Source organism: Argopecten irradians, chromosome 7 (genome assembly GCF_041381155.1).
Source record: "Argopecten irradians isolate NY chromosome 7, Ai_NY, whole genome shotgun sequence".
Classification (NCBI taxonomy): domain Eukaryota; kingdom Metazoa; phylum Mollusca; class Bivalvia; order Pectinida; family Pectinidae; genus Argopecten; species Argopecten irradians.
Genome location: NC_091140.1, coordinates 33,585,252 through 33,605,212, shown reverse-complemented (window position 1 = coordinate 33,605,212; position 19,961 = coordinate 33,585,252). Strand labels below are relative to the sequence as shown.

General features: G+C 34.4%; 2 protein-coding genes across 2 annotated transcripts; both read right to left on the bottom strand.

Annotated features, from left to right (window-relative positions):
* Nucleotides 1–2,071: 2,071 nt before the first annotated feature.
* Nucleotides 2,072–11,773, bottom strand: LOC138327157 (uncharacterized). Its single transcript, XM_069273144.1, has 4 exons — nt 11,749–11,773; nt 9,579–9,869; nt 5,371–5,731; nt 2,072–4,157 (listed from the first exon to the last, which is right to left on the bottom strand). The coding sequence occupies exons 1-4, from the start codon at nt 11,771–11,773 to the stop codon at nt 3,077–3,079; spliced, it is 1,758 nt and encodes a 585-aa protein (XP_069129245.1). The 3' UTR covers nt 2,072–3,076.
* A 3,075-nt stretch (nt 11,774–14,848) lies between these two features.
* Nucleotides 14,849–19,889, bottom strand: LOC138327155 (uncharacterized). Its single transcript, XM_069273143.1, has 2 exons — nt 19,666–19,889; nt 14,849–18,374 (listed from the first exon to the last, which is right to left on the bottom strand). The coding sequence occupies exons 1-2, from the start codon at nt 19,887–19,889 to the stop codon at nt 17,303–17,305; spliced, it is 1,296 nt and encodes a 431-aa protein (XP_069129244.1). The 3' UTR covers nt 14,849–17,302.
* Nucleotides 19,890–19,961: the final 72 nt, after the last annotated feature.

Here is a 19,961-nt window from a genome sequence, read left to right as displayed (position 1 = left end):
ATTTCTAAATATCTTCAACATTATACGCAATTAATCCAAAAGCACAAAGTACGTTGACAAACAACTCATTTGAAACAATGTATGCAGTTGAATTTTCTGAAAGTGACTCACTTGCCCTGTGACCTGACCTCCTTCTGGTATGTCCTCCATTCATCATCTGTGTCCAGTATCATGAGACGACCATTGTGATCCAGACAAAACTCATAAGCTTCTCGCCAATTCATATAATAATCGCTGTACACTATATCAGTACCCAGTGCAACTGAAATGTTTAAAGATCAAGTATTTGCACAGAAAAGCGTTAATAAAGTACCCGGTAAAGACGAAATTACATCAATCGAAATGTGAAAAATTTACGTGAATGTTTCGATTACACCGAAAGTCTGTAGAATGACGTTTTCAATTATAAAACTGAGTTTGTTAAGGTTTTTGACGTCTGTTTTTTTTTTCCTTCTTGATTTTGGAACTTTGTTTGATCGCGGTTTGAGCCTAAGTTGTTTAAGCTAACAAATGACATAGGAGGCTCAGCATGTAATAAACGTGCTTTGAAACAAATAACCAGGACTCGAATATAATCTCGAATATGATTTGAACTATAGAAGGCTAAAATCTTCGAAGTTGGGCAAAAAGCTTAATTCAATACCCTTAGAAAATTCTAAAGCTGGTTATAACAGTTGATACATGACTCATCAGAGCGTAAAATATTCGAAACGAAACCAGTATAGTTTAAAAAAGTTAGACCAGCGTATTGGATCTACTACCCAAACTATACTATTATTTCGGTAAAAAAAAGTATTTATTAAATTATAAATATGTCGTATTCAAACTCAGAATCATCACTTACTATCAGGAAATAAAGTAATCCCTAAAACAATCCAAAACACATCCATCTCTGATCAAAGTCCTCCACACAAGGATTGTTTGTCGTGTTTAAGACTGATATGACATCACATACGTTATAAAATACCTTTTTATCTCAATATTGACGTTTAAGATCTAAGATCGATTATAGAATACATGGTAATCTACCTTTGAATTACAGTTCTATTTTGTTTACAGCATCCCTATTCACTAGAACAATTCACAGTTATTGAAATTATATGGGATAAACCTATTGTACACAAGACAATTGTTGCTAGGATATGCTAACTCGCCCATATCTTGTTCAAGGAAAGAATCATGCGTGAACAATTAATTTCATCTTTGAAGGTTATTGCGATATAAAAAATGAGCATTTGGAAAATCCACGTGAGATATTTGTTGACTGTTTAATCAAATAAGCTTTTGACATATATATTAATGAATTCAGATGTTGATGAAATGAGAGGCTTACGTGCTCGTCATTAATATACAATTTATTCATTAAAGTTGATTCATCTTTTTGAAAACTACGTCAATTCGCATGACGCTATACCGAAAGCTGCGAAGATACCACAATGGTTTCCAATACACTACGACATTCCACTTGGATATTTCTTGACAAAGTGGAATTTGTCACTGACATACATGTCAATAAATTGTAATGTTCTCAAATATCATATAAAAACATGAGGTCCTTTATCAAATTTTCACAATTTTGCAAGCTTGAAGTTTGAAACTCACAACCCTGCCCCCATTTCATACAGTGCTCTTTTGAAAATTAAGCCGCAAAATAACATTCCACATCAGTTCATTTGTTATTACACCTGGTTTATGCCTGTTTATTATTATGATTGTATCCAAATTGTGTGTTTTAAGGAACTCCGTATGCGATTCTTTTAGAATTCCGGAATTTCGATCCGAACATGTCTTCTTTTATCATTTATTGCTACGAACGTTAATTCGGGTAATGAAAATCCATTCCCATTTACAAAATGGACCCTAACAAACTCAGATATATCATCTCCTTTTTTTCTTAATTGATTTTATTTGATATAGTTAATGATTATAAACATTCAATATTATATCAAAGTATGAACGTATATATCTAACGGAACTTATCGGAAACCATTCTGGAATTCAAAGCAATCTCCGCAACTTTCAATATAGCGTCATGCAAATTGGCATGGTTTTCAAAAGGATGAACCTACCTTAAATCTATAACTTAATATGTCTGACATACAGTGACGTCGATGAGATTTGTTAAATTATGTACCGCATGCAAAACATTTTTACCACTGGGCAGGGTAACAAGTACACAAAATAAATATGACAAGAAATTGGACAAGAAAGTCAACTTAAGATGCAGACAAAACGTCAACTTCAAATGCCAATGGTCTCATAAATTTAGCATTTTTATAGCACACGGAAAAAATATCGATGCTGTGTGATCAGAAAATACCGGACTTTTATTCAATATTCTGTCATTGTAAGCATTATGAAAATAAGAATACAGACGCTCCAGTATTAAATTGCAAACGATTGTACCCTTTGAAAATGCATATAACTGTCGAGTTTTCCGACAAGGAATCGAAGCCGGTCTCTGCTGTGCATTATCATAGCTTTACCGACGGAGCCAAAGAAGCTTGCTGCGTCTTCTGAGTGACAGATTTAAATTCAACATTATGTACAAGTCACCAGCCTGCCCTTTTTAAACTGCTTCTTCTGTTTTTCTTGTGATATCCTTTATCACAAGCCGGGACTCACAAACCACCTTCTTAGTTGGGAACCAATGGAAAAAGGGGGCACAATATATACATCCCAAACGAGTGCCCGACTAGGATTTGTATTCGGTTCTCAGGTGTAATAAACTATGGCTCTATATATCAACTAATTGTATAAGCCGAAAAAACATATTCCTTAAACTTTATGACAGAGATTGTATTAAATACTATGTACATGCTATACCGACCCCATCCTTTCATATTCGGATTTCTGTCGACAAGTGTTAGCATATCTACAGTGTATTGTCAATCATATTTCGGAAACTCTTACATTCCTTTGATTATGTACATTGTACATGCGTATAATAACTTGAATTGTTGTTTCCATTTTGAAAACTGCCGTTTCTTTCAGTTCCAGTTTCTTCTACCAAATAACCTTCATGTTGTAACGATTCAAGATTTATAAATGGTGGCGTAAAATACGAAGATATGTTTCAATGATCAACTAGCCATGTTGTGTTCACGTTAAACTGTTTTTCGCCATATGTGGTGTGTTCACCAACGACCCATCTTGACTGCTTGAATTTTCCATTTGTACACACCACGGTTAATTTCCAAGATGGCATGAAGCCCGGTATTGATCCATCTTCGAACTGTATATATCTTATCAGCTGCGCTGCAACCTCACCGTCTTTGACTTCGATGTGGTCTGCGGTAAAAGCAAGTATGTCGTTGTTATCAAAATGGACAACACAGCGCAAACTTGATCCGTTGCGAATGGCGTTAGCAAGATCTGTTTTCGATCCGTTAATGACTGACCCAGTAGAAGACGTTACCAAAGCCGTGACCCACTGGCGTCTTTGCACAAACCAAGAGGCAGCAGTGGAAGCAACGCTGTTCCTTATAAAAATTGAGGATCCCATTTCGTAAATGTCAGTCCGGATTGAACCGTCAGTCGATAGCCTTATCCATTTCCAATGCCCGGCAGCGAATACCATCGGCTCCGTGGTGTCCATTTGACTGAGAAATTGCGCAGTGATTATATGACCATTATCAGATATAACAATGTTATCAGCTTCCATTATAAATTGGTAAAATTGAATTCGAATCCTTCTACCATTCAATATGTGTGCTTTTAGACTTTCAAAGCTTCCCGAGAGTGCTTTTCCACTGTCGGAATGTATTAAGGCTAAGCCCCAACAAACATCTACAAACCATTTAAGGTCGAGGTATATTGGGCTATCATACTGATATACATGTTCCCCGATGTTCCAGCGTGTCATTTCAGCGGGCCCAGTCGTTGAATAAAGAACTGACCGCCAGTATCCGGGAATTACAATGTCCAGACTCGAAGGCTCTAATCCAAGTCGAAACACTGTTTGTCCTACGACGTTGCAGTTGTCACGTTCCAAACGTTCATGTGACGAAAATGCTTTGACAATACCTAACGATGTTCTGATAGACTTTCCTCTCTGTAATGATGTTAGAAGGTTTCTCAAAGACCCCTGTAGCCTTGTCCCATCTGGTCGATGATAGTAAACAGGATTGACTAGACCTGGATCTTCTGGGAGTTTTCTGTAGTGCAATTACAAATATGATTATTATAATTGTTATTTGAGTTTAATATATCTTAATGAAGGACTAGTCATTGTGCAAAACCTTCTTATAAATAGAGTACAGGCGGTTAATGTTGCGGGTTGAAGTGAATAGTCGAGCAAAGGAAGGCTAAAGTCGGTAAAAATTGTGTTGGTGTATCCATTATGATTTCATGTGAAATAGAAAATTCCCATCAAAATAGCTCTAAATGGGTAGAAATGAATTCATATTTTAGAAATTCTAAAATGTATTCCCGCTTGGCTATGTCCGTGTTGCTATTTCCACGCAGCCGCGTGTTGAGAATATATTTTTAGAACTGAGCTAAATTTACATTGGAGGGGAGCTTTTCCATGATTTCAATGGTCAAAACTGGACAATGTAAGCGGAACTTGACCGTCATTCTGATATATAAGGAAGCCAACGAACGCATTTACATTGGTTTCATTGTCCGATCCTTCACTTTAAACATGAAGTCAAAATTGAAAACAAGAAGTGTAATATGTACTAACTTCTTTATTTTGATATACAAAATGCTAGCCAGTTAGAAGAGTTTTTATAGTGGTACATGTATCATGGTCGACATACACGACATGATGTCAAATATTCAAATTGAACACGACTACTGCTGTTACCGTATCACTTTCGCGATATTCACGTTACATATACATGTAGCATGCACGTGGTAGCATTTTGTTAATCTCTCAAATACACGTGTTTGTTTTTTTAAATAGAACCGGAAGTGCGACGGTGTTTGGCTGCCATTTTCTCTACTAAATCTGTGTGTTTCCAGCGACCATTACAAATGTGTGAAATAAAGGGGTCTCGGAAGTATTCAATTTTGCAGAGTTGTATAATTTCATAAATGAGATGTAATAAGGGGGCAGTGGAGTACATAAGATCCCAATGAATAGGTAATTGTACGTTTTTTCCGACATTGCATGGGCAATATATTAGATACATAGCGTACTAAGTAGATACATATACAATCAGTAATCTGCCTTGCGGATATATATTGATTTTGATGTTTAATTTTGTGAGCGATTTTCAAACCGTTTATTTGACAAAATGACGTTACGCTCAACCACACAGAGACCATATTACTATCTACCGGCAAGGGCAGATAACTTTGCTATATGCATAGTAAAAAGCCAGATACGCATGTACAAGTTTTTTATAAGTATTGAATACATACCTTGTGAACCAGGTGAGTTCCATAAGCTGATTCTCACCTATCAAACTATTACCGGTACCAAGGATCTGTTTGCCAATGTAAGCTTGACCGTCTGTGCACACTTTCGTCAACATCATGAGTCCATCCAAATGTAGAGTATCCAACTGCGACTTCAAAATTACAAATGGCGTGACGGCACAGTAATCGTTATCGTTGTGAATAACATAAGGGGCCTCCAGATAAATGTCTTCATCTCCTAGCTTGATTTTGACATCATCACCTTTATTCAGATTGTTAAACAGAGTGGTTTTGTCTCCAAATGCAACGCTTCCGTCTGATCGCGTCTTGAATGTCAAAGTCCACGAAGGGATTAGGCAATGTCCTGAAAGAAAAATAAAACTGAAGCGATAAATTGAAGCTACAAAATATGTATTTATTTTGAACAACATTTAGTCACATCAGAAATAATCAGTAATTTTCTGCGTGATTTGTTCGCATTAGACTTTATTTTATAATCTGATACAGCTATATGTTTCTCGATTGAATATAAAAAGACATCATCAATAAAATTGTTGTAAATATCAGTCCCTTAGACAGACAATTGAAAAGGAAGATTAATTAGAGGTGAAAAAATCCTTAAATGAAACATTCTAAAGAAACTGTGATTTTATGACATTATGTTTATTATTTGAGAACGCGTTTCGAATCAACTTTTCAAGATTAGACAAAATTAAAGGGAGACAACCACACAAAATTATGTAATGGAGATTGAAAATGATAAATACCATAGCTTTTATAAATTCTCTTAAACTACATGGGTAAGAAGACTTATCAGAGAGAAATGGCGCGATTTCTTTCAATTGTGGTTCGGAATCTGGAGTGATGTTTTTAAATCGTGGTATATGTTAAGCTTAAAATATAACGAGAAAATCTGTCAGAAAACATTTTGATGGCTCCTATTTGGTATAACAGTATATTAAGGTGGATAGAAGATAATCTCTAAAAAACTATCATCAGAAAGGTGGTGTATCATAAATGACATTGTAAGAGTGTAGAAGGAAGTTTATTTTACACATATCAAGAATTTATTCAGATTTACCAAGTAAACACAATTTTTTTACAGTACCAAGGTCTTGTTTCAGCTACCAAAAAACTAATTTCTTCATATGATTTACAAAGAAAACAAATTCATTATCCATATATGCCTATTAATCTGCAACTCTTTCTCAAAGATAGAAAAGGATCAAAACTGTTTTATAACTTTTTAAACATGTCCGATATAATACCGTCTGGTCCTAGAAAATGGAATGCAATTTTTAACAATATAGATCATGAAACTTGGTGTAAAATATATAAAATTCCATTTAATGTTACAACAAATACTAAACTACAGTGGTTCCAATATAGATTAATCCATTATATTTTGGCAACAAATTCATTTTTGTTTAAAATTAGAGTAGTTATCTCCCCTATTTGTGTACTCTGCAATACTGAGCCTGAAACTATTACACACATGTTATGGGAGTGTGAGGAAGTGCAAGGATTACTTGAAAGTTTTGACACATTATTACAAGCTCTCTTAATTCCATTTTCTGTTAATAAAAATCCTTTCTTTTTGGACTCTTGCATGAAAATTATCTCCATAGTAATAGAGTGGACAATGAAATTATCATAATTATTAAGCAATACATTTACAGAATGAGATGTTTACACAACTCATTAAGCATCAACGCTCTTATCAACACAAGTAAAGACCATTATACAGTTCAAAAATATATTTCAAATAGTAACGATGAAAAAGTAAAACTTAAATTTGAAAATGAATGGAGAAAATGGGAAAAACTAATCAAGTTATAATTGCACTTGGTCACACATTTACTTTATTAAACTTTTTAAACCCATATATATTATTTATTTATTTTCTATTTCATTTTATTCCCCTTTCCTGCACAAAGCCGAATTGCATTTTTTTTTTTTTTTTTTTTTTTTTTTAAAGATTTTCTATACAGTTATAATTGTTCCTCCGTCTCCATCCTACCTAGACTTTTGTAAATTTTTTTCTTTCTTTTCATTTTCCTTTTTCTTTCTTTATAACTCTATCACTCTTTCTTTTTTCTTCTAATCCTGTCTTTGACTCCTTTCCTTAATATTCAGTACAATATAATTTTTCTCCTCATCTCCAAACTCCTAATTCGTATAATTTTTTCTACGTATGTACTAGAAATTTAAGCTTCGTATCTGTATGTATGTGAATGTATACTGAATGCATATGTTAAATATATGAGTGTATTTTTTTTAAGAAAGTATGTATGTGTTTGAGAGTCTATTGAGTGTATTTGTATATTTAATTGTACTGAATGAAAATCATGAATAAAAAGATAATTATAAAAAAAAACTTTTCAGGATTACAGCTTTCATGAAATGGCAGCCATTTTGAATTTCAAACCGGAAGTAATGGGTTATTTGCATTTTTCAAAAAGAAATGCTCTAATTTATTAAATTGATTATGATTAAAAAAGCTTCATGCGTCTAAGTTAATAATTCAAGCATCTTCCGATTCTTTTTCGAATGTAAATATACTACCAATCAATGTTTTGTATGTCAAAAATGGCGTCTGGCGGCAATCTTGAAAAAAACCGGAAGTGATGTTTTTTAAGATTGCCTCCATATCTAATATTGATTAATACATTGAAAAGTATGTGTATACCAAATTTGGTGCTTTTATCACAAAGTGCAGTATTTTTCTACAATCCGCTGTACTATTACACGAAGTGTGAAATTAATAGTCTTTTTCTTTGATTTCTCATTTCATCGTCTTTTGATTTTATAATCTAGGTTCTCCCGACGGTAAGTTTGCCGCACGATTTCTCAAAAACCATTTGTCGGACTTCAAAAAAACATTTGCCTTGGTATCGGGATGGATGTAGAGATGTTATGGAGTATTGTTTTTTTGACTGAGTCACAATCATGACCCCTACGACCTGTTTTCTGCTTGGCCTGAACAAAAAGGGTGTCAGAATTCAACGAAAATAGAAATATGGGGGTATTAGGGACGCAAAACACATTGGTTCGATTGGACCAATTGAGGTTTACTATAAATAGTGAACAAACAAATCCTTAAAACAACTTATTTGTCAAATTTAGCTTTTAGTTTAATAACTGCAAATACTCATAACGCCATTTGATGTGTTCATCACTGAAATTGTTAAATGGAGTTGTCTCCTTTTAACTTGTTTTGATGTTAGAGTTGTCTTCCCCTGATAAATTTGCTGAAAAATAGCTATCACTAATTAAATAAACTACCTGTTTATCTACTTGTTTATACATATGTATTTGTAATGTGAAAGTAAGGTAAGTTTTTGTTTGAGATCAAAATAATAAAAGTGTAGGAGTGTTAAAGCCTTTCTGCGAAAAGGAAATATAATGTTATCTACATGATCTTTTTATCTGGAACCACATTCTTAATAATTTAGCAGCTTTTGTTGCGATACTCTTTTTATTGCATGTCAACCTTTTACGTTTGAATTGTATGTTTATGAAATATTCTTATTCAGCTTATGTTATAATGATACTATGAACCAACCTACCATTTATTTATGGATATATGTAAGTAACTGAAATTGAACGTGGCGATAATTGTTTTAGATGTTTTGTAGTATGAACTTTATACATTGTTCATAGCTTTCTCCCATTAGTTATCTCAGACAATATTTTGCACATGGTTTTATATTTTTTTCTCTTTTTAATATTATATTGCTTTTTGGCAATATCAATACGTTACGTTATGGTGTTGTGCGCATAGTTATCGCCTGGGTACGGTGATACAGTGCATATTCGTCAGGCACTGATGAAGGGCACGGAGGTTGGTGTTCCGGTTTGCTAAACTCGTATGGTTATTTAAGAGACATAAACCTAAAATATGTTGTTCTGTATGTTTAGATACGATTTTCAGATGTTTATTACAATGATTGGTTAGCTAAAACGTCAGAAAAAAACTGCAAACTTGTTTTAATTTAACGTCATATTATATATATTTGGAACACAGACCGAAAACTGGTCAAGAACGAGGCTATAGTGAACAAGAGAATTGCGGACACTGTAAGGAACGCAGGGAACTGGCTGAAAAATTTGTTACAAACGATATATATATTTATCCATATGTTATAGTATCAAAGGTATGAACTATACGGTAAAAGAAACGATGCCTATTTTATGCAGATACAACATACCTGGTATAGGATCGCCCATGGTTACTGGTTCTAAACCACTTTCATACATCTGTCCGAATGCGCTGGGTAATGTAGCCGGATCTGGGGTACACAGTCCTGAGGTGGTGTTATACGCTGCGAACCCACTCTCTGTAACCAGAAGTTGTGTGAAGGCCAAGCACTGGATCAGGGATTTCACGGTGATGGTCGTTGTGTCTGAATTAGTTGGTAAATCACAAAGAAGGGATGCCGTCTGACTGACTTTCCAACTATATTGACGAATTTTTGAAGCATGCACACCCAGGATAAACACTGCATTGTAGAACAATCAGAACACTAAAATTAGATGTGTACAAATGCATATGCTAGTCGTTTTTGTTATGTCCTTTAGTGCGTTCTCAGTCAAAAAGTCAATTTACTAAACTAAAAATTGTTTAAAGTAAGACTTCTTTATTATTTCTGTTCTTAGTAAATGATGTTCAGTTTCATGATGAGTTAAGCATTAAATGTCTTTCAGTTGCCATTCATAGCCAAAATGAATGCGAACTGGACATAGGCAAATTTCATAAAGACGTCCAGTGCTTATATTTACATTTGGCTACAATTTTTGTTGAAATACCAAGGGACTTTGCATCTATAGTGAATTAGTCATTTGTTATCATCAAGGATGGAACAGCCATTTGAACTGCCGTTTTACGCGATCTCTGGCACGACAATTGTGACGTCACAATGATAATGACGTCATGATAAGCGATTGGATTTCATAGTCTACATGACTTCCAACTGCGCTTGGTAAGGTTATATACCGGGACTGCAGTGGAAATGTAAATATATGCCTATGAAGCATTGATGTCTTATGATTACTGTCATTGAAGTTGGAATTAATATGGATTTGGGTCTTATTAATCCACGCCCTATAAACAGTGTATAGTGTCTGTTCATTACGTTTCAGACAAGGATCGATATTTCGTGTTTTCTCTTATGACATGCAAAACATATGCATTCTAGTTAACTAGAATCTCAAATAGTATCGTTTGGATAACGTTTTTGGTTTTGACGATTAGTTTAGCGTTTTCTGTTTATAACGTCACAAGAAGCGCTTAGTGTTGGTGACAGAAAAAATGAAACAAAACAGAAATGGAAAATGAAATAGCATTCTAAGCATTTATAAATTCGCCATGCTGAAGGTCTTGGTTGTTTTACTACTATAATTGTTCGCTTCGTTTATATTCCGAATTGCCTCCAATAAAATACAAGATTGTGATGGGTCTAAAAGAAACTTGTATCAGTCTGGTCTTCGCCTTGCGAGATAAAATAAATGGTTGATTAATTACTTTCATGTTTGGTAACAATATGAGAAAACTTTCCTATCAATATCATAACAAAACTGGGCCAATATTGGTAAAATGGGCCAATATCGACAAACAGAGTCAATATGAGTTGAATTGGGCTGATATTGAAGGTGCGCCAATCAAACGCATGCAACGGCATTCGAAAAATCTCTAGACTCATCATGATGACTACATTATAATACGACGCGTTCCGATTATCAAAGTTTGAATTCGTCCCACTGGCAACGGACGGACTAAGAGAATGTCATGGTAGGGATAGTGTATGTTTCACGTTAAATCTAAGATGTTCGTGTTTATGAATCAGATATGAATCTTAACGTATCTTTCAACTCGTTGCCGAACATTATAGGTTAGGAATCGGTTATACAAAAGCGGCGCATTCCTGCGTTATTAAACTATTACTATTATGAACCTGATCACTAAAACACATTTAAAACTTTAGAGGTAACCCCGGTAGGTACATATGTAGATATTACATGTAATGTGGTGTCTTAATATAAAAAAACGTTGATCATTCAATGTCTGATCGTCATGTTTCCTGATAACAAACTTCCTGATACTAAACGGTCTGTCACATCGACCAAAACACGAAGGCCCCGAGCTAATGTCACAGATCTAGGGTCAATATGGAATTAGCTGATTAATGATATAATGAGATATAATGTATTTCCATATTAAGTCGTTAAAATATTGCATAAATTATACCAATTGTTTCGTTACTTACCATTGAATGATAATGCCTTATGGAAATATTCCACTTAATAGTATTACATATGTCTTAACACAATGGTACATTTACAATTATCTTTTTTTCCAGAAAGAAAATGTGTACATTTTACCTGACATAGTTATTCCTAGAAGCATCTCGGATGATTTCAATCTGAAACTTTGAATTTTCATCCCGAAAATCCTCGACGTCTTTCATGAAGAGTGAAGCATTGATGTGACCTTCATGTCGCAATACGTGTATGTTATACATACTATCATAATACACCAGGGACGTTCATTTTTGACTGTCGTGAATTTATACACTTATCTCTTCCAAAACATTATAAATTATTTAAATTATACAAGGTTCTTCTATCCATTTGATGGCGTCTTTGTCATTTGTCACAGTTCATACGGTATTAAAAGCAGTACAAAGCAGTAAAGGGAACTTATCAATAATATCAAACATGTCAAATGTCCTTTTTCTACTATTCTTATCTAATAAAATCGGGAGTTTGTATAGTTTAGTCAATAATCAATATGTTCAAATATTAGTTATGAAACATTGAATGCAAATCAGAAAAAAAATTACATCATTGGAGAATCAAAAGTGTGTTGTGTTGGGACAAAATTAGTCTAGATACTGTAACAGTGGAAATATTCGCGTTACGGGAATTTTCGTATTTTTTTTTTAATTTCACTAAATCTTAACGAATACTTACATGCATTATCCATGAATGAACATATATACTTAAACCAACATATGATTATGTGCTATGACCTTAGCTTATTGAACGCGAAATGACATCGTCGCGAAAATAAGCTGATTTGCCGAAAATAGTCAAAAGCTTGCCATGTAAAAATACTATAGATACGATACACTTTGTAATAATAACCTCTAGTTCAAATATTCAAAATACCTACTCGAGAAATTTTCACTAAAACGGTATTTAAACGATAATATAATTTTAGGCAAAGCCTAGCTGAAAGCGCAGCAGTTGATACATTCTTTCGTTTGTTTTTTTTAATGTGTAACTAAATAGAAATACATGTATGCCAGGTAGATCTAAATAAAGGATTTCCAACGGCGAAACAGTAATTTCCCCTGACCCATCAGTCTTATCGATATTGACATGTGTTTTGTTTTTATTGCTTATTGTGTGCGTTGACTAACTGTACTGCTAGAAACCATATATAGAATTATCAATCATTAATCATAGCTTTGCTGAGTTACTGGCATTATGTTTATGACAAGAAGAACAATATTGAACATAGGATACTTCTACTTTCACTTTCTGCAAAAATACGTGACTGCGGCTACAAATTATATCTCAACGTCATTCTCCGTTGCCAGACGGAAAATTCCGAGGCAACTGCTTACGTTAAACGGCTTTTAAGTTAATATTCAGGACAAAATGTAATTGTTAGATTCAGGTAAGAATAAATTGGAAGGTTTATCTTTCACTTGTTTTTATTTTGAATTTTTGCAAGCGTTATTTGTTTGTAATTACGCGAGAGTGTGATTTTGTAATCACGCGAGAGTGTGACTTTGGATACTGTCTTGCGCGATGCTGGATCTTGTGTTGACTTCCTGTTTCCGGTTTTCGAGAAAGTTTTCCAACTCTACATATATGGATGAATTACATAGAATAACGTTACCGAGACACTTCTATCACAAGAGTTCGCTTCGCGAACGGGCCTTCGGCCCGATCGCTGCGCTCTCTGTTATAGAAATCTCAAATTCATCGCAGGTTTTTTTTTAATTATTGATTAAAAAAGTGTTGTCTTCGTTAAAGACAAGTTCCTCGAGCACAAAAATCATTTAAGGGATATTGTCAATAATATACTTCTTGCTTAATGTTTAGGAACACACATATATTTTCAATGTAGGTTTTACATAATATACAAAATGTAACTGATAATTATAATTTCGTAGTTTCAAAATGTACAAATAAAGTTTTTATAAGTGTTCTTATTTCTTATTATTTATTTCACAAATAATTTGTTCCTATTCTGCTTTATGTTGTCATTCTAAAACCATTGTAACATATAAAACATAAAAATTAAATCGTAAATTACCATCATAGAAAGCGCAGCGAACGGGCCGAAGGCTCGTTCGCGAAGCGAACTCTTGTGATAGAGGTGTCTCAGTAACGTTATTCTATGTAAATCATCCAATATATGTAGAGTTGGAAAACTTTCTCAAAAACCGGAAACAGGAAGTCAACACAAGATCCAGCATCACACAAGACAGTATCCAAAGTCACACCCTCGCGTGATTACAAAATCACACTCTCGCGTGATTACAAACAAGTAACGTTTGGAAAAATTCAAAATGAAAACATTAGTGAAAGATAAACCTTCCAAATTTTTCTTACCTGAATCTAATAATAACATTTGTCCTGAATCTTAACTTAAAAGCTGTTTTACGTGAGCAGTTGCTTCGGAATTTTCCGCCTGGCAACGGAGAATGACATTGAGATATAATTTGTAGCCGCAGTCACGTATTTTTGCAAAAAGTGAAAATAGAAGTATCCTGTGTTAAATATTGTTTTTCTTGTTATAAACTCAATTCCAGTAATTCAGCAAAGCTATGATTCTAATAATTAATGATTATATAGATGGTTTCTATCAGTACAGTTAGTCAGCGTACACAATAAGCAATTAGAACAATACACATGTCAATATCGATAAGACTGATGGGTCAGGGGAGAGAACTCTTTCGCCATTAGAAATCCTTTATTTACCTGGCATATTTCTATTTAGTAACAGTTTTATAAAAACAACAAATGGATTACTGCTGCGCTCTCAGAAAGGCTTTGCCTTAAATTAGATTATGAATTTATTTAGATACATTACTTTCATAATTCTATTTCACAATGTTTATTATAATATATATTAGGCAACTTAAAAAAAATAATCATATAGGCAGGTTTAGCGGAATACTTTAACATGTAATCATAACATTAAAATGAAACAAAAGGCAAACTACCACAGATGGATAAAATCATTAAAAACACATATGTGTATGTGTATAATTTCAGAGATACCGTTTGGTATAAATTATCAAATAAACCATTAGAGCAACCTGGTATGTTCCATTTTAAGAATTACCACAGGTAATTATACTCAGTCTTAAAGAAAAAGAAAACATAGAAATGAATTTATATTGATAAATCAGGTACATCAAATACTTCAGAATAGTATGGAATTGTTTTAAATGATCTGTTAAAAAAAAGAGATTTTTTTATAAGATAATAGATAAGTTTTAAATGATCTGTTAGAAAAAATAAGATATTTACAATGTCATATTGACGAGCTATAATTAGCACCAATATTATATTAATTACATGGTATGCGATCCATATGACATAGACATACAATGCTTACTTTGCAGTATCAAGACAATACAATATTTTTAACTGCCGACTGTAGTACATTTTGAAACACTCCCGCCTTAGCAATACACGTATGATTATAGAAACAGAAACAGAATAACTCGTCAATACTGACCTAAATCACACAGTATAGTCATGTTCTGTTATGTGAAATATTTTAAATGTTGATGGCGGGGGAATAAAAAAAATATTGACTGTTAACAGTCCCATGATATAAGGAATTTTGATTTGTTTCAATGATATTCCTATTTCCAAGATATCTGTAAGTTTACATTTTAATCAAAATCCGATTCCGTTAAGGAATATAGGTCACTATTCCTTTAACGAAGAAACACAAAATTTGGAAAACAAATGAATAAAATGAGTCATTGAGATCTGACCAGCATCATTTCATCATTCAGCATACGAATTCACTGATACATTTCACAGTTATTAACTCTTTCTGGGATAAATCGTTATTATACACATGATAATTGTTGTTAAGATATACTAATTCGGCCATACCTTCTTGAGAAAGGATCGTGCGTATCAATTACTCTTATTATTGTCGGTTATTGCGATATTGAATGCGGGCGGCTTGATTATCCATATGATATGAGTTGTTCGTTGACTGACAATCAATAACCCATTCCAAGGTACCTTCTGAAGTATATATTGATGTTTGTTTGGTAGATTACTTAACGTCCTATAAACAGCCGGGGTCATGCAAGAACGGTCTCAAATGTATGCGGTGTGTGGCGTGTGTCAAATGCGAGGTGTGTGTTCTGGGACAACTGCGGTATAATTGATGAATGTAGGTGTTCATGAAATGAAGACGAACTAAGTCCTATCATTAATTCATAAATTCATAATTCGTCTAATAGCAACTGATTTTGGTATTTATAGCTTCCACTTAACTGTGCAATAAGTAGAAGATATGGAAGTTAATGGACACGAAACGGTAACTTTAAGATTGGGACAAATCTTCAACTGCAGATATCAACGCTATCATATTTCATGAGCTTATGAAACCGACAGCAGCAAAAGTATCGATTCTGTATTATATACAGAATACCACACATTTTCATCAACATTCTTTCATTGTTTGCTGCAAAGACGAATACAGACGCTTATGATAAGATCCAAATCGCAAAAACCTTTGAAAATACACATTCCTGTCGAGTGCCCTAATACTCAGTGCAAATATATACAAACAGTCGACCTGGCTGTGTTCCGATATAACATTTATTCCTAACTATTCTACATATATATATACTAATTACATAATGAATACTAAGTGCCTCTGAGTGATCATGATCATTTCACTCAAAATGAGCAGAAAGATACAATCGTACAGAACACAATACTAATTATATGGTTAACAACAAAAACTGAGTACTTTCTAAGTCAACACGAGTAGGCTCCCCTTCATGGATGATTCGATCATACCTGGCACTCACGAATAACAAATTTACGATAAAATCAATGTGGTACTCACTGCTACCAAACTCTCACTTTAACCGCGTACTCACTGAGCAATCACCAACACACTCAATGATTCATGAAACTGTACAATCATTCAACGAGCAATCCCCCAAGGTCTCATCCTACTCTCTAGAACGCTTAACATGCATAGCTTAAGATCACAAGCGTCTACTTGACGGTAAGACAAATAAACAAAAAACAGCGAACAACGATATCGGAAAGCATGGTAATACAACCGTAATTCACCATGCATGCTGCGTCAACTGAGTGACATATTTCACACAATGTACAAGTCATTAGCCTGTTCCTTTCACACCACATTCTCTGTTTTTTCTTTTATAAATCTAAAACCATCTTACATGGATTACTTAGTTGAGCGCCAGTGTACACAAACAAGGCAAATACACGTTCTTATCAAGTGCCCTGACTAGGAATTACAACCGATATGGAAAACTACAGCTATATCGACTAAACCAAGGATGCACCTTCCGTCAGCTGAGTGACAACTATGTATAATCCATAACCAACCCACTCCTTTCCTTTTAAATTGGAATGTGTTTCTATAAGATTGAACATATCTTCAGTATATTGTCAATCACATTACTATATGATAGTTTGCATATTGATAAATTAATTTGATTATATGCATGTGTATCAGAACTTGAAGAATTACTGAGTGTTTTTGTTGTTGATTTTTACGTTTTTAGTTGATGTAGTCTTTGCCTTTTCTTCGAGTTTCTTCCAACAACTAATTAAATAGATTAGCAATGGTATCGTAAAATCGAACAAATATTAAACCAATTGCAGTTGCTATCATAATATTTCAATGATCAACCAGCCAGGTTGTTTTCACGTTAAACTGTTTTTCACCATATGTGGTGTGTTCACCAACGACCCATCTTGACTGTTTGTATTTCCCATTTGTACACACCACGGTTAATTTCCAACATGGCATGAAACCTGGTATTGATTGATCCTCGAACTGTATATATCGTATCAGCTGCGCTGCAACATCACCGTCTTTGACTTCAATGTGGTCTGCGGTAAAAGCAAGTATGTCGTTGTTATCGAAATGGACAACACAGCGCAGACTTGATCCGTTGCGAATGGCGTTAGCAAGATCTGTTTTTGATCCGTTGATGACTGTCCCAGTAGAAGACGTTACCAAAGCCGTTGCCCACTGGCGTCTTTGCACAAACCAAGAGGCAGCAGTGGAGGCAATACTGTTCCTGATGTAAGCTGCGGATCCCATTTCGTAAATGTCAGTCAAGATTGATCCGTCCGTAGAAAGTCTTACCCATTTCCAATGTCCAGCAGCGAACACCATCGGCTCCGTTGTATCCAGTTGACTAAGAAGTTGAGCAGTGGTTTTGCTACCTGATATAACAATGTTATCAGCTTCCATTGTAAATTGGTCAAATTGAACTCGAATCCTTCTTCCATTCAATATGTGTGCTTTTAGACTTCCAAAACTTCCGGATAATGTTGCTCCACTGTCGGAATTCTTTAAGGCTAAGCCCCAACAGACATCTACAAACCATTTATGGTAACTTGGTATTGAGGTATCAAACTTATGGACGTGTTCCCCGATGTTCCAGCGCATGACTTTAAAGGACCCAGTCGTAGAATACAGAGTCGGCAGCCAGTGTGCAGGAATTGCAATGTCAAGACTCACGGGTACCAATCCCAAACGAAACACTGTTTGTCCTACGACGTTGCAGTTGTCACGTTCCAAACGTTCATAAGACGACACTGTTCTTGAACTTATCGATGTTTTGATAGATTTTCCTCTTTGTAATGATGTACGGAGGTTAATCAAAGACCCCTGTAGCCTTGTCCCATCTGGTCGATGATAGTAAACAGGATTGACTAGACCTGGATCTTCTGGGAGTTTTCTATGAAGTTGCAGTAAAATTTCATTTCAATATATTGTGATATCGAAATGATTGGTTATTATGCAAGCAATCCGAATAAAGGTATGACCGGTTAATTTTGAAGCTAAAAATTGTAGTCAATATGAAACAAAAATGTATGTAATGTAATATAATGTACTTCTTTATTTCGTTTGTCTGAAACTACTGAATCCGCGCCGGTATCCGTATGTTTGGATTATATTCCAGTTTTATTTTAAGACAATACGGTAATTGAATTTCATAGATTTCTATCAATAACATAAATTATGAGTATGGTATAAACAAAGTGCATACATGAATCTATAGATATTATTTTGATGAGAGTCATTTATGTTTAATATGGCATTATTATGACGATACCAGTTAATGAATAATCAATCCACGTCGATAAAAATCGGGTGTTGTTGAATTTGTTGAAATTTCATTTGAAAACGACCATTAAAAGAAAATCTGAAGAGACTGTTTTCAAATACAAGTATTCCGCAATCAGTGTGCCATGTTCAATTTAATTCTTTTATTACCTTGAACCGTTCGGCGATAAGAAAAACGACGTAATATGTTTATTTTTGTACATAATTTTGATCCCTTGTCATAACATTATTTTGTGTTCGGATCCGTACTTTCATAAGGAGGGCTACGGTTTTATGGTTGTTTTTTTTTTAAATTCCAGTTTGGATGGATATTCATATATTTACATATGTATCAGACTTATTCTATCAATATTTTAAATGATTCCAGAGCCATTTGGCCTTTTAGCAGGGTACTGTTTGGTTGACGAGATAATACCGTTTGCCAGCAGCAGCAGTACCACCCAAAAAGTCTTCATATTTCATAACAATTTGCTCCTTAGTATACTTTTATCAGGTTATTGAGCGTGCCTTTTATAGTCAACTTATATGTTTTCATTCATTAAGGTGATCTATTTATCTGTAGCAGAACTGGACTGTCTTAATCATCGGTAACTGGAAGAGCATACCCCGTTCTCCTTCTCCCTTCGAAATGAAACCGGAAGACGATCCAAATATACGGATATCGGCGCAGATTCAGTACAGTAATTTCATTTTATTTTTGCATATAAGATAATTAACTCCTTTGCAGATTGATACATATTGTGACGTTATCATTTGTGAGCGATATTATCTAAATAAATGGATGTAAGTCTCAAAAATATATGATGACATGATAACTACCTACCCGCAAGAAAAGAAAACTCAAGTATGTTAAAAGAAAAAAAAAGTAAATAAGATGACTCTGATACGTATAAACGACATACCTTGTGAACCAAATAATTTCCCTTAGTAGTTCCACGCCTGTCAATGAATTACCGGTACCAAGGGTCTGTCTGCCAACATAAGCTTGACCGTCTGTGCACACTTTCGTCAACATCATGATTCCATCCCAATGTAGAGTATCCAGCTGTGACTTCATTATTACAAAGGGTGTGATAGCACAGTAATCGTTATCTTTCTTAATAACATAAGGGGCCTCCAGATACATGTCTTGGTCTCCGAGCTTGATTTTGACATCATCACCTTTTTCCAGAATGTTAAACAGTGTAGTTTTGTTTCC